A 23,357-nucleotide genomic window follows, 5' to 3' on the forward strand; every position below is an offset into this window, starting at 1 on the left:
CATAACTTCAGGCATTATTTTATTTTAAGTGTTATTCTTATGGTAAGACGAATTTAGAAATGTAAAGGGTAGATTCGGACATTTTAAAATGTTTAAAAATATGTTTTTTATAAATAGGGATAAATTAAAAATCAACAAAATGAAAGAAGTTTTTCAATGTGCAGATATGAACAAAACTATTTAAAAAAAAAACACGTGTCTAGAGTACACCATTTAGTCTGACTTTATGCTACGTTAATAACGGTATATTATAATAATATTTCAACTATTGTCCTTGCTGCAATAATATATATACATGTTAGCGACAATGTTAAAATTTAGTGAATTACTAGTCAGTAACGATAACTTAATGACTGTTTTACTAAGTTATTAACGATTTTTTTTTTTTGTTATTTTAAATAATGTCTAATATATTGAAATAATAATATATATTGTATTATTATTAATGTCAGGCAATGATGAAATATTCATATATTACCTAATCAATTTCATGAATATTTACGAATATAAACGTTCTAACAAAATAAAATAATACTTATTACTTATCACAACATAAAACCAATATTATGGCGCATGTTTGTTTTTAACTTGAATAAAATTAAGCACGTTTTCACGTTTAAAAAATCATATAATTTATTTTTATTAACTAACTAGTTATAATAATATTATCATACAAACCAATAACTGTAAAATATAAATTTTAACTAAATTTGCATTCCCTAATACTATATTAAAACTTGTAGCGCACTCGGTTGCCGTCAAAGTTAAATCCAAACAGTGATGATATCTTCTGAACCCATCTACGTATAAAATAAAATAATGATTTAGATAATAATTTATTATTACGGTCTTGACGATCGTTTTCATTAGGTCTTAAATGTATAATATTATTAATAGGTATATACCTACAATCATGAAATACCGACAATGCTATAGTGTATAATTTAATATTATTACGGATTGTCATTTATCATTGATTTTCTAAAATGTCTAGTCTAAATGATATTCATCATTTAACATATTATGTATTTATTTGTATATAAAAAACTTGTTGTTTAAACGTTTTTAAAAATAATGAATGGCTAAGTACTTAAATACTCATTACCCAATAGGTGTATGGTTTTTACTAGGTTTGTATTTTTGTTTAAAATAAACTATTTTATCTGAATCAATATGTTTAATATGACTTTTATTAAACATTAAGAAAAGAAAAATATATTTATTGCTAACAAAATAGATACTACCTAAATACTATTGAGTAATGAGTAATGACTAATGATAATAGTCTATAACTTAAGGCTGATAAAAAATATAACAAATAAAATTATATCTTTTAATACTAAAGCATAATGTACAACTGCAGCTATTGCCAAAGAAGTCGAAGATTAATCAGATAACAAAATGTGTTGTTAATTTATTGTAGTTTATTGTTATCTACTATTTTATTGATAATAATATACATTATTTACATCTACAATACGTCAATACATAGTCCTATAATAGCCGACAATTATAAGTTTATAATATATACTATGGACTGCAACCAGGTAATTATGACGCCAAATAGCATACCGTTGTCAATATTAAATATTTTCTGAAAGCCTATTAGGTATCAATGGATGAAGTTAGAAAATATAATCCAAGTATGTATACTAATTTTTGTTATATTTTTCAAAATAAAAATTAAATGTACCTAATAATTAAGTAATATTCTATACCTAACAGCGTCTATGTGTTTAGTGTGATTTTATTTTTAGTTTTTGGAAGAAATATTTTTGTAACGATTATACATACCCACTTGCTCACTATTTTGTTTTATTTACTAAAGTGTATACAATAGAATAAATATTCGTTAGTCGTAGTTAACTAAGACCCAGTATTTTATTTAGAAAATAATTCAAATCATAGGCCATTAGCTTTTGAGGTTTATACAGTTATTACATATATACTTTTTTTCTTACAATAATATTAGCTTAATTCTATTTAATTTTCATACGTTTTTTTCTAATTTTAATGTCTTGAGGAATACTATGATGTTTTCTGGTTAGCAGTCAAGACCGATAATCTTGTATGCAGGTTCAATGGTATATTATGCTTTTTTCTTTCTTCCTCCTTAGATCTAGCAAATGTTTTAAAGCGAAGGTCTATATTTTATTATTATTATATTGGTATCAAAATATGGTAAAATGTAAATAAATAAGGAAGTGTAATAATGCATAAAACCATAATATGGTGTATATTATAGGTTTTACAATTTTATAAGATATATAAGAATGTTCTATATTTTTATTGGAAACCAAATCAGTAAAAAATAATTTGAACTTGAATTTAAGTAATAGAGAACATTTTTCAAGATATACTACTATTAATATTTTTATAATAGTAACGGTATTTTCAGACTTTTTTATATTAACAAACAAAAATTGTATTATACATCAATTAAAAAAGTAGGTAGACATTTTATCATGTTAAAAAAATTCTTATCAAAATATTTGATCAGAATTTAAGTCTAAGGTTATAAGGTTGTTCAGAATAATAATATGTTTTTTTTTTTAACTTTTAAGCTGGTTTTACATAAATATTCCCGTTTTCCTATAATTTAACTTTTGTTTTAACCGATTATTTTGAATAGTAAGTACAGGAATTTTACTTTTAAAAATGATTAAAGTATGAATTAGGTTCACTTTTATATCATAAATTGCCCTTTAAGTGGGAGACTGAACTATTTTTACTGCTCCAAAAGTTGATGACGGACACAAAAAGAAAAACACAAACACACTCCATTGTTAAACTATACTACAATCATTGCTCTACTCAGAATCGACAGAATCTAATACAAGTCCCGTTCATTATTTATACTACCTTAGGAATCTATACAGAAAGCTATGCTGCTAAAAAAAAAAAATTGATGTTTTAATAATATAAATATAAAAACAAATTATATGTAGTTATAATACATAGCTATAGTATAATGTTTCAAAAATAAACTAATAATACTTTTTTTTATTCGTTATTGATATTATTATGTTTACGTTTACCATACAAATATACTATTTATTAATTCTTGAAAATAAATTGGCACAAATTATTCATTAATTTACTGTGTATATGTTTTCAAGCCATTTTAGTCGTGTTTAACTTTCATAGTTGTAACAATAGGATTTTCATCTTTTTCTATAGAAAATATCTTATTATTATTTAATAAATTGGTAAAATAAACTGAAGATTTTAATTTTTATAGAAAACAAAAATACAATAATGTAAAATAACTTTCATGCAGCTTCGTAGTGCTATCCACACAGGTAGGTAAATGGTAAGTAATTTGTTTTTGAATAATGAACTATAACAAAATAAAGAAATTAATTTTGTTATTAATTATATTTAACGTAAAAATTCTCGTTTTTCTTTAATTTAATTTTTAATTTTTTCCAGTTCTTGGTAATTATTGGTTAATAGCACCATCAACTGAACTTAATGAACCAAAGAACTGTAAATGAACATTATTACACTTTCATTGAATTCGATTTACATAATGTTATTTAACTGAATTAAAATCTTTTAATACGAACCAGATTTGAATATAATTGTGTTCTGCGCAGTAAATTTATACTTGTAAAAGTGTAAATCCATCTATGAACCTCAATAATACTAGAATAGAATTCAATTTTTTACAATTTACAATGCATACAAAAATAAAATAAAATATGTTATGAGATTTATAGTTACTTTATTATTTTTGAATTTTTATCAAAAATTCAAAGATTTTGTAATAATTAATCGAGGTTAATAGCACGGATTAATGTTTATCGTTAATATTATTATCTATAAACGAATAAATATTTATAATTAATAGATGTGTTAATTTTTAAAATTTGAATACCTACTGATAAACGTCAGACAAAAATGATAAAAGTTTATATACGTATATTATAAATTATCGTGTAATGAATGATTATAATATTCTCAGCAGCCTATTACTCAACTTCGCCCGAGTTAAAATTAATCTATCTTTCTAACGTTTTCGTTTTGCTTCAGTTGAATTGTATAATACAAACACAATTACAATGATTAATTTTATGATTTTCCTCTAGATATATTTTTGATATAAATACAAACAACCGTAGAAAGATTCAATGAAATGCGCAAGTTCCTGTTTGCACGGTTAAATGTTTTATCAAAATGAATATAAAATAAATTATTTTAAATGTTTTAGAACTTGTTCCTAATATTTTATATTCGTCTAAATTTTAAATATTTTTACTATTTTATTATTACTTAACATTACTACTTGAGGTCTAGACTCCAGAGGCTCTTGGCAGTCCACATACTAGTATGTAAAATATGTCTTAATTAATATTATTTTGTATAATGTATGCAAGTATGAAACTATCATGGTTATAAAATATATTTTAATAATTAAATAACGTCATAATATTTTAAAAATATTTTAATTGACGTAAAGTACTGTAAACTGTTGTAATGATTTACAGGTATAATTTGTAATTCTGGGTAGTATAATAATAATAATAATAGCGAGAGCTTAAAAAAAGCTTATACCATTTTTCAATAAATAACTAATATATAAAAATAAACATTGTACCTATTGATTAACTTGAACTATCGTCAAAGAATTCGAAAAAGACCCGTATTTATTGCGCACTTATTTATAAACCCCACATGCTATTAATAATTCACTTCTTCTAAAATGTATAGGACTTAATTATAAAATAAATATGATAGGAGTTATTCATTTTTCTTCAATTAATTATTTCATTTTATAAATAAGGAATGGAAAGTTTATAACCAATATTTGTATTTACGTAAAGTCACTAAAATCCCTGTTGGTTTATTTTGGAGTTCACTATTTACTTTGAATAATTTTCATAAAACTATACAAGATAATTATTATAGAATGGTCATAATAAATTCCATGATATTGATTTGAACAAAACGTGTAATAACGTGTTCGCCTAAGTTCACATACCAAAATATCCGAAATATCGTCACCATCGTACTGATTTACTCGTTTACTTTACACGCATGTCAAAACGAACGATATTATTGTATTAATATTAATTTGCGTTTTACTCTATAAATCATTTTTAAAGGGGTTTAATATAGGCAATATTCTACCCGAGTGCGTGTGGCTCATAGAGCATTGATTATGTCACTTGTCACAGATATTGAAATATATTTATAAATATTTAAATTAAGTATAGGTAGGTGGTATGTACAACGGTGTTCAAGTAGGTACTGTTAAAAGTACGATAATAATTAAAATATAATACATAGGAATATACATTCATGTGTGGAAGAAATCGAGGCATTCCGTAAGATAATAATAATTTAATTATGTATAATAAGTTTATGAATAATAGAACCTATGCAAAATATTTAAAAAAAAAATCATTCCTGTAATATGTGTTTTATGCCGTCGTCTGTGATTCGATTTAAACAAAAAACACGATCGGGGAGAATATTGAATAATAGCAATCACGAATAGCCGTTACACAAAATGATAATAATTCTCATTTCTCTTTCGATTGCAAGTTTTGTTAGGTTATGTATCGCATGTTGCATCCCTTACTCGCTTATCGTTATCACTTGTTTTTGTTCATTATAGAGACACAAATTCAGATTTCAAATTTTTGAACACTTCTTAATTTCATGTCGTACAAGTTTATTATTGATTATTAAAAATTGATTAGAGACTTTACTAGGTACCTATAAAATGTTGCGTTTGCATAATTTCGATTTGCAAACAAATTTCAGCTTAAAATATGTGTCTAAGACATCATTACAGGATGTTCAATACACGGATCGACATATCATACCCCGTGTTGAAGAGGTAATTTAATTTAATAAATATTTCTGAGTACTATGTATATATTATATTAAATGTTATTAATTTATTATAGTATTTGAACCGCTTTATGCAAACCACAAGAAAACGAAGTTTTTTGGATAAAGAACTAATTGTTAATGCCTTGCGATCAGAATATCCAGAATATAATAGAAAACCTTGGGGCGTTATGTCAAATTTGGTTGCTAGAGGTTTGTTTTATAGTTTATTAATATTAACCACTTATCTCATTGTAATGTTGTATTTCCTTCAGCCTTGGTTGTACTCGATAATTTAAAAAATCCAGTAGAAAACATATCATCGGAAGACTCAACAATTGACATAATGTCTTCTGGAGATGAGCGTATTGACATTACAAATGATTTGGATCCTCCAGAAAATCCAAAACACTATATTACCGAAATGAACATTTCAGATTCTGAATTAGCTCAAGAGTATGTATTATATTTATTTTATTTTGTTATGCCGTATGGCGGATTGCATACAATATATCGATTAATTTAATGATTCACTAAGATTTAATGAACCGATCAAAAGCCACTAAATCATGTTTAAGAGACCATAAGCTGATTATTGATTCATTATTTACTTATATGTTCAATAATTATTTATGCGATCTAGAATTATTATAATAAATGTTTGTAAGAAGTATTTATATAATTTATAATACTTAAAATATAATTTTAGAGTTGGATCAAATTCTTTTCCTTGTGATGTAACTACTAACGGTGATAAGAATAAGCCAGCCACTTGTTCTTCTACTAACGTTGAAAAACTGGTATTTAATTTGATAAATATTAAAATTTAAAATTAAAAACATTAATTGATTTATCGTTTATAGCCTGGTTGGGTAATAGACAAAACTCCAATGACGAGTACTAAAAGGAAAAGTAATTTAGACAAAACTGTTGAAGGAATGCCAACACCTATGAAAAAAGTTTGTCAACAAATAGGTACTACAGAAGAAGTATCTTTAACATTTGATGATTTAGCTGGTTGTGATTCCGTGTTATTGGTATTAAACAGAATTTATCATAATAAGTCTTGTTTAGTTTTATTAATTTTATCATATTATGTTTAGGAAATATTTCAGCTAATTATGCATATGAAGCACCCACTAGTTTATAAGCAATTAGGTATATCTCCTCCAAAAGGATTTTTGTTGCATGGCCCACCTGGTTGTGGTAAAACACTCTTAGCACAGGCAGTGGCAGGAGTATGTAAATTCATATATTATTTGTCTATAATATTGTTTAGTATTAACAATTATTGTATTTTAGGAGCTAAAGATTCCATTAATCAGCATTGCTGCTCCACAACTAGTTGTTGGTATCAGTGGAGAGTCAGAAAAACGAGTGAGAAAATTATTCGAAACTGCTGTTAAATCAGCACCTTGTGTACTGTTCATTGATGAAGTAGACTCAATTTCTCCAAATAGAGAAACTACTCGTGATATGGAACGTAGAATTGTTGCTCAATTACTATCATCATTAGACAGTGAGAATACTAATTTATAATATAATTATAATGATTTATAATTATTTATGAATTTAATTTTAGGTTTAAAAGATGATGATAAAGTAATTGTGATTGGAGCTACAAATCGTCCTGATAGCTTAGACCCAGCATTGAGACGAGCTGGCCGGTTTGATCGTGAAGTTTGCCTTGGTATTCCGGATAGACAATCTCGTAGAGCAATGTTAGATCTTATGTGTAAAAAATTGCCAATTGATCCAACAGTTAGCTTGGATAAATTAAGTGAATTAACACCAGGTTATGTTGGTGCTGATTTGAAATCTCTAACAAGAGAAGCTGCCACTGTAGCAGCTAATAGGTAAATATCCCTATTTAATAGTAAACAAATAGTATATATGTACTGTATTGTATAATTTATAATTTTTTAATAAATTAATATAAAGTTTTATAAATCACAACTTTATTTTGTGTATTTATAATTTATATGTTTGAAAAGTAAAATAAATATTTTGTATTGTGCTATAACTAATTATTCTTAAATAGGATCATCTCTAAGGTAGAGCACACTTGGTTTTCACTATGAGCTTTTTATTTTTGACATAGTATACATAACACAAAGTTCAAAAACCTACACTAATTTTTAATTGTGTATTTGTTGAGATAAATATTTTAATATTTAGTTATGTGTTTTAGACTTATTTATTAGTAATTATGATTGGTACTGGTTTGTTATAGCCCCGCCGTGGCAGGTGAAAACTTTATAGCCCCGCCACTCAGGTTTGTTATCACCCCGCCATTCATATAACAATAAATACATCGTATAAATATATATACTTATATATGTATTAAAATTAAAAATTGAATAATAATAAATATAAAACAGTGGTATAATTAAAAATATTTATTTATTAACTATATATTGATATTGATATAATATTAAAAAAAAATTGAATAATTATAAATATAAAACAATGATATAATTAAAAATGTTTATGCGTTATGTTATTCCCAAAATTCTGCTATATATTTTAAAATGGTTTCAAATGAATCACTATTATTCAGTTTTGATCACCACATAAATACTGCCAAATACGAGTCTAAAAAATTTCTATCTGTCCCTCTACGTTTTTTGTAGCCCCAGTTAAGGTTAAGGAGGGCTGAGTGGGCTGCAGCCCAGGGGCCCAACAATTTTATGATATTTTAATAAAAAAAAAATTTTTTGTTTATGCATAAGGGGCCCCCACAATGCATTCCGCCCACGGGCCACCACATACCTAAATATAACTTAAATTCTGTTGTTATATGAATGGCAGGGCGATAACAAACCTGAATGGCGGGGCTATAAAGTTTTCACTCGCCGCGGCGGGGCTATAACAAACCAGTACCTTATGATTATTTGACATATACAAAATTACAACCCTTTAGTTTCGATTGATGTTCAAATATTATTTTAGTTCTCGCATTAGTAATGATTTAAAAAAGTCTAACCCGTGTGTGTTATTTCTGTTGTACTATTGTATAACATATTATAGCAAATTTTCTTCAAAATAATTAATTTTACTATTATTTAGCATTTGAGTGAATTAACCTATTATTAAATTTTAAGGTATCTAAGCGCTCACAAACAATCTATTTGATACTTTCATTTTTATATAAGTTATATTATTGATTATAAATACTAGTATGCTATTACTAATGTAATACTAGTACTTATATGCATTTTAAAATTGTACATTTACTCTTATATTGCTTCTTAATTAAAATATTTATAAAAGCTTAAAGAAAACAATTGTTACAAATTTCTTATTAGGTTAATTTAACCAGTGGAATTAAATTTTGTCTGATTAAATAAATTGTTTTTATGTCATATTATGTACTTTAAATGGTCAAATTACATTTATTTTGTTATTATATAATATAATATTTTTAGTCTAGTAACTTTAAATTTAGTAGAATGTTTCTAGAATGTTAATTAGCTAAAAGTCTTGATTCCTGTAATGTTAGGAATTTTGGATTATTGATTTGTGTAGACAATTAGGCAAAGAATATTTTAAAAATAACAAATATTATATATTCCAGAAGACTTTAATTTAGTTTAATTATCACAAAATATTTTCATAATATTCTTAATCAATTTAAACCATAAAATTACTATTTTGTAAATGTTTAATCTGTAATAGTTAAGAATACCAACACTTAGTTATTCAAAGATTTGAAATTTATTTTTTTTAATAATTTACTTATTAAAGTATTATTTTATTCTATGTATTTTAATAGAACTATTAAAGCTATAAAGATGAGAACTATGTCTGAAGATGTTAATCTTGATGAGACTGAACAGTTGTTATCTTCAAATAAGAATAAAATCAAAGATACATTGAAATTGCTTCGTTCAGATATCTGTATTCCAGAAGAATATTTACTTAATGAATTATGTGAGGTCCAAATTGAATTAAATGATTTCAAAGAAGCTCTGAAGAAAGTGGTTCCTTCGTCCAAAAGAGAGGGATTTGTTACAGTGCCCAATGTTACATGGGATGATATTGGTTCATTAAAGAAAATAAGAGAAGAACTTCACATGGCTATGTTGGTCAGTATATTGAAGTTATTATTTTTTATTTTTACCTATTTTAAGTATAAAAAACTTATTTAATTATTATAGGCTCCTGTAACTCATGCTAAAGAATTCACTGTATTGGGCTTAGATGTTCCAACTGGAGTGCTATTATGTGGACCTCCAGGCTGTGGTAAAACATTGTTAGCCAAAGCTGTAGCAAATGAAGCTGGTATTAATTTTATATCGATTAAAGGGCCTGAATTATTGAATATGGTAAATATAATATACTTGCATAATTTTACATGGTTTAATCAGCTTTATTATTTTATTCTATAGTATGTTGGCGAAAGTGAACGAGGAGTACGCCAATGTTTTCAAAGAGCACGCAATTCACAGCCTTGCGTCATATTTTTTGATGAAATTGATGCACTTTGTCCTAAAAGAAGTGATATGGATGTATGTATAATTAATGTTAATTTTGTTTATGAATATCATAAAAAATAAATTATTCTATTTAGGCAAATGGTCGTTCTGGTCAACGCGTTGTGAATCAGTTATTAACTGAAATGGATGGTTTTGAAGGCGGTAGAAGTGGTGGTGTTTTTGTTATGGGTGCAACAAATCGGCCAGATATGATAGATCCTGCTGTACTTAGACCAGGACGTTTGGATAAAGTATTATATGTTGGATTGCCTGATGAGGAAGGCCGTGTGGACATATTAAGAGCAGTGACTAAAGTATGAATGATATAGTTTAGTTTATCAATTAATTTTAATACTAAACACATGTTGTGTTTTTAGAATCGTAAAAGACCAGTATTGGCTGATGATGTAGATTTGGAAGCGATTGGCAAAAATGAAAAATGTTCTTACTTCACTGGAGCTGATTTAGCTGCACTTGTACGAGAGGCAGGTATTTTATGTCTTCAGGAGTATATAAGTTCAAACGATGTGAATAGGCAATTGGCAATTCAGAGTAAGCACTTTGATGAAGCAATGATGAAAACGAGGCCTTCAGTATCTGCTGAGGTAATAAATTATATTACCCATTTAATAAATTTAATAAATTTAAAAGTATATTTAAGTATCTTATATTCATTTAATGAAACTTAGTTTGGCATCATGTGTTATTGGCACACACTTAAATTTGAAAAATATTTTATGAATTAAGATTAAATTCTTCATCTGTTTTATCATATTTAATACATTGTGGATACAAATTAAATATCTTAATACTTTATTTGTATTCTGTAAATTTTGAAGTTTTTTAATTACTTTTTTAACTTTTGGCTGATGATAATTTTTTAGTTTTTAGTCATCATCATTATATGATTTAATGAGGCTCAGTTACAGCTTTTATCACCCTCAGCAGGAGAGGGAAATAGAGATAAAAAAATTTGGCTGGTTATATTTTGTATTAAAATTGATCAATTTATTTTTTATAATACAAGAAAAATGATTTTTAGCTATGATAAATCAATAATATTTTATGTACAGATTGATTCACCAAACATTTAAAGATAATAATGCTTTGTCTTATTAATTTTATGAATAATTTAGTCTAGGGTTATTAATTATTTAATAAATTAACATTAATTAATTAATTAATAGATTTTTTGCAATTCAATATGTATTTTTATCTTAGATTTTGAAAGTCCTAATCTATAACGTTATTGCAAAAACTTTTGAAACAAATATATGATAATAGATAACAAGTGTAACATTTCTATCACTTTTGTGAGTTTCTAACTTGATTTTTTTTTTATCAAAAATTTATCGAGAATCAAGATATAACTTATAATTTACATTATTTAATAACCATGTTGATACATATTAATCTATTGCTACAATGTATATAATTCAATAATAATAATGTTTCATTTTATTATACAGTTCTAGATAATACGTTAAATCAAAACTAAAATGTTCTATTTTTTTTTCAGGATCAGGCACATTATGAATTGTTGAAATTAAAATATGCTGCACCAAGAAGTTGAAGTATAAAATATTATTTCACACATACAATTAAATTCAATGTTAGTTGTTATGATGAGTGTTTGTTCCTGTTAATTTTTATTGTTTTGTAAAATCATTGTTGAAAAATCATTTGCTGTTGAATTGTTATCTAATGAATTGTAAGATTTTGAGACCTCTACAATTTACTTTGCCTTAGGTCTCACAAATCATCAGAAAGGCCATACTTTTGATAGGTAAATCTTTTTGTATAATTTTTTCTTAATATTTTGTATATTGATATTTTTTTTGCTTATTGTCTCTTGTTCTATATACTTAATAACAAAGAAAAATTTGTACAATATTTTTGTGTAATATTTTCTTTTGATATTATGTGAGTTTTAAGCTAATCATTTGTTTATTGAATGACACTGCAACACGGAGATTTATATACTATGGTTATATCATCTTCGTCTTGCGCTTTTATTTTTATTGATAGGTAGGCTTGTCATTCGTCCCGGTCTTAACATCATGTCCCAGTGTCTTGGCCAGTCAGCAAAAATAACTTTAACATTGTATTATTTAATAACAAAAAATGGAATAATATAACTTATAAATGTAGTTAATGTAAAAAAAATTGCATTGGTGTATTAATTATAAATAAAATATAATGGATATTTATTATTTCCATATAATTATACTAACTATACTAAAAAAAAGGTTATTAAATAATATGCTGTCCTGGTTTTTAAAATTTGGCAACCCTATTGATAGGTATTTGAATTATTTCCATGATCTTTGATTCTATTTTTAGACCTGTCGTAAGAGTTTTTCCTCTCTCTTGAATAAGATCTATCCCTCTCTCTACTCTTCTCTCTGTATCCTTTATTATCGTATGTATCTTTACTATTATCTCTGTATCTATCATTGTTATACCTATCAGGGTAAGGACTATTTTCTCTATAATTGTTCCAACCTTTATAATTTGATTTGCCTGAATATGGACTTTTATCTCTGTTGCGTGATCTATCTTCAAAATTTACTGTCTTGTCATATTTTTTCAAATTACTCATTTCGGTGCATAATTTATCAATTTTATTCTTATAATAACTGTCTATTTCTTCTAATTTTGTATTTAAACGTTTAATTTCTTGGTTACTGTCTCTAGTTTCGGTATTCAATTGCATAACTTGTTTGTTTAATATTGCCGTATATTCGTTAAGTCCTGAGGTTCTTGAATTAATTCTAAATTGCATTAGTTCGTATTTTTTCAAATTTTCTTTTAACTTTTTTAAATTACTGTTGTCGTGAAGCGAAATTGCGTGTAATATAGGTTCTCTTATGCCTTTAAGTATATAAACACAAATATCTTCCTCTTTCATATCTTTGTCTACTTGACTACATAAGTATTCTATTTCTGTAACAAAACTAGAAATTGACTCTAAATCGTTTTGTTTCCTATTTTCTAATTTGTCCTTTAAAATTATGGAGTATCCTATAGGTTGAAATTCGTTAATAAATTCACTTTTTAAATTTTCCCATGACCAGTTCCGTCCTTTGTTTTCCAAGTTTTGTAGAAATTTATTAGCTGTGTCTTTTAAAAATATTGATAAAAATTTTATTTTTTCATTGTCGTCCCAATTGTTTATTTGTGCTGCTTTCTCATATTGTAAAATAAATGTTTTAATGTCCCCTTGTCCGGAAAAGCTGTCTGGTTTAATTATCATTTTTTCCATTTTGTGTTTTGAATTTTTATTTACTATATGTAGTTTTTCGGGTGTGTTCTCTATTACAGATTTTGAGTTACTAAAAAAGGTAGTATTTAAATTTGATTCTGTTTTATTTGCACTTTCAATATCTTCGTATATATGTTCTTTTTTTGTTGTTTCGGTATGATCTAAGTTTATTAAGTTGTTATATTTGTTATCAGGGTCTTGTTCTAAATTATTTTGATATAAATTATTACTAGTGTTTAAACATTTATCTGCCTGAGTTATTAATTTATTTGCGTTATTTCCTAATATGTTAGATATTTTTAAAAGGTCGTTAGCAGTTGTTTTTGATTTATTATTAGCGCTATTACTTGTTTCCGGACTTGAATCACTTAAATTGCTTTGTATAAGTAATTCATTATATCAATTCTATCTGTTATTGAATTTTTTTGAACTTGGTGTTTTTGTGGCTCGCTTAGGTTTCTTCTATGTCGTCTAATTCTATTATCCCCTTATAATATTTAGATAATCTAGCCCTTAGGTTATCTACGGTTCCTACACTTTTTAATTGTTTAGATTTGCATGCTTCAATGAGGTTTGGTTTCTTTTGTAAATAGATATCTGTTAATTTTGTAATTTTTTCCCCAAAAGCTATAAGATGTTCGTCATTCATATCATAATAAAATTAATTTACTTAACTTATATACTTAAAACTAACTATTTAACTTAATTTAATTTAAATTTAAATTTTTGCGGTCATCTATTATGAAAAAAAAAAATCCTGTCTAAAGAAAAATAATGTCTAAAAAATTCCTGTCTAAAAAAAAATTCTAGTCTACAATCCTAATATTAATATCTATGTATATTACAAATAGTTGCTCACCTTGACGTATACGTCGTATTGACTGTAGACGGTTCGCAAAATTGTACTCACGTGGCACAAGCTTTGTCTTGTCGCAAGACAAAATCGAGCGTGTATTTGTTACCTACACGGTATACGTACAAACACACAAAATCGCGTTCTGGGTTTCTACCGAAACGTACACAATAATTGTCGTACTTCACTTGTACCAAAAAAAAATTGGGTGTGAATCCAGACCACACGTAAAATTGTTGTACTTCTCGTACATATACACTTCGAAAAAAAATAAACGTGCCAAGGTTGAGGTACCAGGGCACACGCACAAAAAAAAAATGTCTCCGACCGTGGATAAAAACCCCGTTGGGCGCCACTTTGTGGTATACCGGTATTTCAGTATACGCGGTATAACCAACTAGGTAAGTTTTACCCCCGTATTCTCTAGTTAATGACACTCTCTAAAATGAATTAGAATGGCACTGTTAACTAGGGAGGTACGATGGGTTTGCGGTAAATCAACTATGCCTTACCCTCGTACTCTTTAGTTAATGACACTCTCTAAAATGAATTAGAATGGCACTGTTAACTAGGGAGGTACGATGGGTTTGCGCTTGTCGATTCTTCGCTCCTTTATAGTGGAAACGACTCGAAGATTACCTATACCCGTGGTACGTATATCTCGGCGCTGTTTCCTATATAAAGGTAGGAACGCAAGGAAGACTTAAATGATATCCAACTCGGGTTGTCCTGGTCGGAAACACTTTTTATTAAACTCAAAAACATAAAATAAACAATCAAAAATTCTATTAATTTAGTCCGTACTACAACCGCCGTTTCACACGTGCGATCGTCGTACCTACACTCTCGCCGACTCACTCAGCGACAGCCGGACTCCCCCTGCCCGTGCGTACGGCGGTCTTATATACAAAATTTGTCTTGTCGCCTCAGCACATTTTGCTTCACCGGCCTCTCCCGTGTTTTATTTAAAAATATTTTTCTTTATACATATTAAGTAATAATTTGGACGACTGTCTACAATATACGACACAATTAAAAGTTAATAACATTCACATAGACTATAGTTTTTATCTCATTTTAAGTTTTACTTCTGTTAAAATATTATGTTTAATACCTTTCTCTAATGGTCCGCCACTGACATCTGACATTATTATAATGCGCTTACTGCAAACCTCAAATTTATGTAATATTGTCTCGCTGTCATCACCCCGTCTGCCCGAGAAAGTTTTATCAAACACTCAGCAGATGCTTCCTTCTGGCTTCTTCGAGTAACTGCACCTGTGTGGTCCGGAAAACATGTATGATAATTAAATTATATTGGTAAAAACTGAATATTTTATAATATTACGATGGGTAGGTAGGTTATTGATTTACATTATTTTCTTCTAATGCTCCTTTTTTCTAAACGTTTTTCATTTCACGAGTAAAGAAATCTACCTGCAACAACTATGTTGGATGCGGTAGTGCGGAAAAAGAAAAATCAGTGAAAAAGTAAAATGCAAATGTCTTTTGTACAGCCAACGGTACCAGATGTTATACAATGGATATTTTATACGTAAATTGTTCATTATCACTTAATTTTGGTGAGTAGGTACGTATAGTTTGAACTGTTTGAAGAATGAAGATATCAATAATATATTTTTGAAAAAAATCTGATGAATCTAATGTAACTGTGTAAGGTAAGTAGATGAACGACTATAACGCTAAAATGAAAGTTTTACTATTATGTATAAAAAATAGTATATTAAGTCAGTATCGATGATAGTTATTTAAAACTTATTAAAAGAATAGAACTCCCAATAAATCCCAATCTATCTTTATATAGTATTATATGAATGATTAATAACATTATCAAATCTTAAATAATGTCTACACATTATTAATTTTTTAAAATTTAATTGCATAATGAAAAGGCTCTTAAAATACCTTTATGTCTTAATGTATTTATTATGTAGGTCTAAGTCACAGTTACGACCGGGAAATCCGATTCCGTTATCGTTATAGTTATCTTGATATTGTCACGTTTCATCACGAACTGTCAGTTCCCAACGGCTGGCACGTCTTTTTTCACTCCGAAGCTTACCCAAGGTGGTTTTACACAAGTCGAGGAATATTTTGGATTTTTTTATGCGAGCAAAGTTTGCATCACTTTTCAACAATTTTGATCCCGTTGTCAGGTGAAAATCAGAAATGTTATACTTTTATTATATTTTTATATCATACAGCACATAGGAATCGGAATTTCCCGGTCGTTTGGGTGCGATAACCGGAAAGTACCACGATATAATATAATCGTGTATACGGTATGGTATACTTCTAATAAAACAACGCGATGGTAATATTAAAATATTAATCTAACTGAATGTCACAGGGCCATTCGGACTTTAATTGATCGGAACAACAGCGTCGATCGTCTCGGAACAGTTGGCGACGGAGCTTCAAAATAATAATATGAAGACGAAGATAATATCGATGATTCTTATATTCTTAAAAAACTAATAACAACGTTGATAATAATGCGGCTGTTGCGGTGACTGCTGGTGAGTAAAGATAAATAATATAACTTGCAGTGCACGCGTACACAGACAATATATAATATTATTATTATATTATATTATTGTTGTTTGTCATTTCTCTCCGTACACGGTTTGTCGTATATACGTATACAGAGGAAATGGGAAATAGAAATAGACACATCCGTACGGCGTAAATCATATATACATACATAGGTACTGTACGGTTGCGGTGTGTATTTGGCGGGGCCGAGCGCGAGGGCGACAAGCCGACAAACAAGTCGGATCGCACGTACAAGTCCGCCTCCCGCCGCCGCCGTACCGGATGCGTCGTAATGAAAATTTTAAAAGCGCTCGGGGATGTCGCTCGCTCGCTTGTGTGTGTGTGCGTAAACATCATAATATTTTCATATATGTTTATGTGCACGTGCGTGTGTGTCCCGTTATAAATGTATTATACGTCTGCAGTTGTGTGTGTGTGTGTGTGTGGCGACAGTGCACTGTGGTTTTTAAAAACGTTTGTCCGTCATCCGTGTCCGGTTTTGTGCCCGCCGCGTATATGTGTGTGTGTCGTGTAGTATATGGAAAACAAATGGACCGAAAACGCCGGAAACAGGAAAAAAGGGTCAAGACGCACACGCGGATAATTCGATTTTATACCCTTACCCTCGCGTTTACCACACACACACACACGCGCGCACCTTCTGTATACTCGAGTATTTCTGCAGGGTCTATTGGACGGCGATGTATACATATATATATATATTTTTAGGGGGGAAGAGAGGTCTTAAGTCTTCGGGTAGTGCATGAGCGTGCACATAAATTTAAAACGACCGAAAAAGCCTTTCGCCCGCTTGTCACTATATGTGTACAATAATATATACGTATACATTCCACGGCGCATCCTTCGCGAAGTACTGTTGCTATTGCTGCTGCCGCGTGTTCGGCCGACCACTGTTTTTCGGTCGACAAAACAAAACAAAACCCGCGTAGAATATTATTATATATCTATACACTTATATAGTAAATAAGAATTACGACCGTCTAAAAAAACAATAAATATACGGATACACTGATCAAAATTAACCGGTCGTTCGGAAAAATAAACTGTTCTACACATATAATAACATGACGTACAGAAATATACCTTCTGCAGTGCATCGCGTAGTATAGACACTCGTGGAAAAAATTCCTGGTGCAGTATCCAGCACTACAAATAGCGAAGATTTTTGAATCGCAAAATTCGGTAATATATTTGCCAATTATATTGTAATATATTCTGATGTGCTATTATTATACTAAAGTATTATACATTGATTATTTGACTTACTAATCAATCATCACAAAGTTCAATTACTCAATTATTTGGTTGGACAAATGCATACAGTTTTACAATTTAGATAGTTAGAAGACCGCGGGTGAATATTAAAAAGTAAGTACATTTTAATCAATTATCGATTCAAGTCTGTTGATTATGCGATTTATAATATAGGTATTAATACCTAAGCTAGGTCATAAATGATGTGAATATAATATATACTTTTAAAAATAATAATACAATTAATAATTGCGGTTTTACGTAAATGGGCCCGTGTGAAATCTAAACAGTTGTTTAGTGGTAAGGAGGTGCCGCGATGTCGCAGTGATGACTGAATTTTGAATTAAAATATGCACGTCGTGAGGGTAACCGGCAAACGCCCGTGCTCTCTAATATATAAAATTATATAATCGTCGAGGGTAGGTACCTAAATATATGTATAAGTCAATTAAATATTCCCGTGCGAAATGCGCGGTTCGACGACTTCGGACGACGAAGAGCGAAATTTTTCGAATATTCCACCGTTTGCATCTCCCCCCCGTATGCGCACCCGATCACATTTCATCTCGACCAACTCAACCCGAGGTTTGTGTTTGGCTATTCAAATTAATTTCATTCCCACAAGAATAAAAATAATCCTTTTAATTAATTATATAAATTATATTATCGTCAAAACCGGTCGTTGTTGGTGTTTTTCACGTATAAATCGTATTATAATTTTTTTTCTGGCACGACCGTATTTAAATATTCATGTTTGCATCAGGGGTAGCACTGCATTATAATAATATTTTCAAAGTTTTTGGTTCGTTCGGATTATTAAAATATTATCTCATTATTGTCTTTACTTTTTCCTCGTAATACAGTTTTCTGGGTATTTTTTCTTTTTTTAAATTAAATACATTTACTGTATAAAAGCGGTTATTTACTTTAATTTTTTTCTCGTATATAAGCTCGTTTTTGTTTCAAAAATGAGTTATCCTCATAACTGCAAACAGGGAATTAAGTCAACGGGGACTTGAGCCCTATCATTTTTTAACGGGAAACTGACTTTGTTCCTGGGGAGCTTTGACTCACCCCCCCCCTACAATCAATCAGAATAATAATATAATTTAGTTTTTACTAAAGCTTTTCTAGAAACTCTATATAGGTATATGTAATATGTATTATACATGTCTTTTACTAAATTCATAATTGCAATATTAAATGGATTCTTATGCGTATTGAAGATTGTAAAAATCTATAAATTATGATGTTATATATAAATGTTTTATATCTTTATTTATCACATTTTTAAGTAGATTTTAAGTATAACCGTATTATGTGGCTAGCCGGCTAGGTATATCGGATATCGTTAAATAGCTAAACGTATACACTAAATAACTCTCTCAAGTTTCAACATTATATTTATTTGATATTTTAAAGATTTTCAATATTTGTATGGCAAAAAATTAATATTCACTTAATATGTATGGTTAATGTTTCTTTTTTTGCTATGTATATACTATTGTTTAAAAAATAACATGTACACAATTTAAAGATGTCAACTAGTTCAATTTTGCCATCCATTTTTTTCGATAAAATTCCATTACTTATTATTATCTCCATAGCACTCTGGTATTTATTAAATAATAATTAAATAGTATATCTATTAATGTTGCACAAAAAATAGTCAATCTAACGACAAAAGAACAAATTTTTAAATTTTTAAAAATATAAATTAAATTAAATTTCAAAAATATTTATGTTAATACTATATGTACATGTAATAAATTAATAAATTTTAAATTTTATTGAATTAATGAGGGCTTTGTGTTGTATTAGTTATTAGTTACTACTTAATAAGTTATTATCAAAAATCATTTATAAGTGCATTAATGCATTATATAATATTAAGTTAAAAAGTTATAATACATACGCAAGGTATTATGGTTTCAAAAATCTTTTATTGTAACAAAATTATGTACTTAACTTAAATAAAATGAATGCGAAAAACAAATTAATATATTTTACACGAATTTACCAAAAGTTATTTATTACATATCTAGTACAAATACAGAGTATACAGACATACATAGTCGACGCAGGATATGGTCAAAAAAAGTATAACATACTATATTACGTTAGTGGATTTGGGCTTGCTGATTCCTAAGTTCCAACCTTTTCCCTCTTATAATGATTATCCTGTCAATAATAAGGAAGGATACAATGCCACTTTAGTACGTGATGTACTACCAGAATCAGATATACCTATTATACTCAACTACTCAAGTATACCGCATAGAAAAACCTAACCTTACGGATTTACAGTATACAGTATACTGACAAACTGGCCAGAAATATCATGTTTATGTAAGCGTTCACTATTGTATATACTATACTTATTATCTATTCATAGTTTAATAGTTTATATTTTATTTTTTTAGTAAATCTTGAACCTAATTATTCTCCAGACATATAATTATAAATTACCAATGTTTCTACATTAGTAATGTAATTTACAAAAAATTACTGATCCAACTGAAGACTGGTACTACTGTAGTGTACAATATAGAATAGATTTAAGTACAAAACATTGTGTGTACATCGTGTATCATAAGTATGATATACGCGTGTAGAACATACTACGTATAATAATTATTATTAATACTTAGGTAATAATTATAATTTATAATAATAACAGCTGCATTTTTATAGAGCACTAAACAGAGATGGCGTTGCTGGTACAAATAGGTTTTAAGAAAAGGAAAAGGCATTGACCTTGTTCAGTATGCTACGAAGTATAGTAGTATACATATATATATTATATTTATCATATTATGTATACATTTGTACAGGTACGCCACAGTACCCATTCCATTATAGCACGATTAATGACTATCAGAATGGATTTGAACATGCATTGTTATTTAAGTATTTTAATTACTTATAATTGTATATGATGTAGTTAATGCTTAAAATTTGTTGTTGATGAAATGTTGTTATTATATCGTGTGGGAAAAAATTGCAAAAAATTGTTTGGAGGTGCAGGGATTTGAACCCTGGACTTTCAGCATGCGAAGCAGACACTCTACCACTGAGTTACACCCCCAGACGTAGGATTTTACTGAAAATGACAACATTTAGGTAATCTTTAGATTCACTATTAAACTATAATTAATATTCTATGATGTATCATAATATATCATAATAATATTATACAATATAATATATCAGCTATAACTATTATTCATTTTTATTTACTAACTACTTTCTAGGTGCCGATTTTAAAATTAATTTTTGCGATAGAATTTGAGGTGTAACGGTGCTTATTCGGTTATCAATATTGAAATGATTAACTATTATTATTAACTGTAAAGTGTAAGTATTGGTTATTATAAAATATAAATTATAATACCTAGTTAGGTTAGGTATATTAAGTATAAATATAAATAATAATTATAACTAAAATCAGTAAAACCCAGAATACGGACTAAATGGTTATTTTGGATTATTATTGTTTCGTTATCGGCTTGTTTAAGTATATTAATAAACGTATATATTATTAGATTATCGATTTACATACCTAAAATCTACTACCTGTAGTACCTTACTGTCAGTAATCACTAATCAGTATAGGTACTTATAACATCGAATATCGATATCGATCGTTTCAAATTTGAAACCTCAAGCTGGTATGAACTATGAAGTACCTATGCACCGATCACGTCAGTGGATGCATAGAGTTCGTTTTCTATGCATAAAAATATTTTATTGGACAAAGGAGTCAATTTCACTACTGCAAATCTAGGTAATTTTTTGGTAAATAATTCTTTTTTAATTTAAATTAATTTTTAAAACATTTTTATTTATTTTGATTACTACCTAGTTCAAGCTAATTCTTGGTAATGCTTTTTTTTTTAAAATGAATATGCTTCTTTTTTGCATGCTTTAAGATACAAACCCTAGTAATAAGTATAATAACCATTAGGTTAAGCCTATAAGATTGTAAATTGTAATACCTAATAATAGTAGTAGTACTCGTTAGGTTAGGTTAGGATTTTTTGAATCCTTCGTCAAAACATTTGAATATTCTAATATTTTATTATTTTTGTTACAAAAACAAAAGTATTTATGGTTATCGTAGGCTCTGTTCTATAACTGCGACAGGTTATCAGATCATCTAAGGATATCGGCAAGTAGGCAAGTAGTGTCTTGTTGAGATATTTGTAGCTTCTGCCAAAACTTGCCCATAACTCATAAGTATTATAGTTAATTATTTGTAATTAAATTGTTAATACATTTTATAAAAATAGTTCCAAAACTATTACGTCAAACTTAAATACATCGAATTCAACCAGTGTCTCTACCTGGGGGTGTAACTCAGTGGTAGAGTGTCTGCTTCGCATGCTGAAAGTCCTGGGTTCAAATCCCAGCACCTCCAAAACAAGATTTTGCAAGTTTTTCTTATGTTTTACCATTTTTTGTGGTTACTTATAGAAATTTGGCGAATTTAATGCAATAGTATATCATTCTAATCTATATTATGTTTAATTTTAACATTATTTGTTTAGTTTAAAATATGTACGAATTGGGCATTATGCAATAATATTATGATAAATAGAAAGTCCTAAACGCCAGTTTTTAAGGAGTTTTATATAGGCAATTTTATCAACAATTTAACATTTTCAATTCACAAATAAATATTTAGGTATATCTATATTAAATTATATAACACATTTACAAATATTTTTGCAAGTCCGACGTTTGGTACAAATAACCTCATCAAGAGGTGTAGATTAATTTTATTTATATAGTTTATGTGATCGTCAAAACTAAAAAAAAAAAAAAAAACAAAAAAGTGAAGAATGTAATAGAAAGAAAATATCTTTATCTGTGGCTTGTTGGTAAATTATTTATTATTATTGTTACAGGGTCGTTTTAAAATCATAATTCGTAAATAATAATGTATACAGTTTCAATATATTTTATATAATTACCACTTTATTCATGAATTAAATATGTATTCTGTAAATAAAGTTATATACATATATATATATTAGGTAGGTATATTATATATACACTTTTATAGTTATGGTTAATTAATTATTCG

General features: G+C 28.1%; 1 protein-coding gene, 2 long non-coding RNA genes and 2 other non-coding genes across 5 annotated transcripts; 3 read left to right on the forward strand and 2 right to left on the reverse strand.

Annotated features, from left to right (window-relative positions):
• Positions 1 to 5,602: 5,602 nt before the first annotated feature.
• Positions 5,603 to 12,212, forward strand: LOC114130838 (nuclear valosin-containing protein-like). Its single transcript, XM_027995905.2, has 14 exons — positions 5,603 to 5,848; positions 5,919 to 6,054; positions 6,117 to 6,297; positions 6,551 to 6,641; positions 6,705 to 6,878; positions 6,945 to 7,079; positions 7,144 to 7,360; positions 7,424 to 7,697; positions 9,617 to 9,929; positions 10,002 to 10,169; positions 10,233 to 10,352; positions 10,415 to 10,633; positions 10,697 to 10,924; positions 11,839 to 12,212. Exons 1-14 carry the CDS (start codon positions 5,732 to 5,734, stop codon positions 11,890 to 11,892), a joined length of 2,427 nt encoding a protein of 808 aa, XP_027851706.2. The 5' UTR covers positions 5,603 to 5,731; the 3' UTR covers positions 11,893 to 12,212.
• A 97-nt stretch (positions 12,213 to 12,309) lies between these two features.
• On the reverse strand, positions 12,310 to 16,503 carry LOC126548930 (uncharacterized). The gene is made up of 3 exons (XR_007603046.1): positions 16,364 to 16,503; positions 15,552 to 15,715; positions 12,310 to 12,413 (listed from the first exon to the last, which is right to left on the reverse strand). It is a non-coding gene; the product is annotated as an uncharacterized LOC126548930 (long non-coding RNA).
• Positions 16,504 to 17,218: 715 nt separating this feature from the next.
• LOC126548931 (uncharacterized) lies at positions 17,219 to 21,387 on the forward strand. The gene is made up of 3 exons (XR_007603047.1): positions 17,219 to 18,382; positions 20,314 to 20,617; positions 20,692 to 21,387. It is a non-coding gene; the product is annotated as an uncharacterized LOC126548931 (long non-coding RNA).
• Positions 21,285 to 21,356, reverse strand: Trnaa-cgc (transfer RNA alanine (anticodon CGC)). The gene has a single exon. It is a non-coding gene; the product is annotated as a tRNA-Ala (tRNA).
• A 1,229-nt stretch (positions 21,388 to 22,616) lies between the features above and the next one.
• On the forward strand, positions 22,617 to 22,688 carry Trnaa-cgc (transfer RNA alanine (anticodon CGC)). Its single transcript has one exon. It is a non-coding gene; the product is annotated as a tRNA-Ala (tRNA).
• Positions 22,689 to 23,357: the final 669 nt, after the last annotated feature.

This window comes from Aphis gossypii, chromosome 1 (assembly GCF_020184175.1).
Source record: "Aphis gossypii isolate Hap1 chromosome 1, ASM2018417v2, whole genome shotgun sequence".
NCBI lineage: Eukaryota > Metazoa > Arthropoda > Insecta > Hemiptera > Aphididae > Aphis > Aphis gossypii.

Bases quoted from the DNA above. Each gene is read 5' to 3' on its own strand.
- LOC114130838 (XM_027995905.2), top strand. From the start codon at position 5,732: ATGTTGCGTTTGCATAATTTCGATTTGCAAACAAATTTCAGCTTAAAA. The intron at 5,849-5,918 runs GTAATTTAATTT...AATTTATTATAG, and splicing joins TCATACCCCGTGTTGAAGAG to TATTTGAACCGCTTTATGCA. The intron at 6,642-6,704 runs GTATTTAATTTG...TATCGTTTATAG, and splicing joins CTACTAACGTTGAAAAACTG to CCTGGTTGGGTAATAGACAA.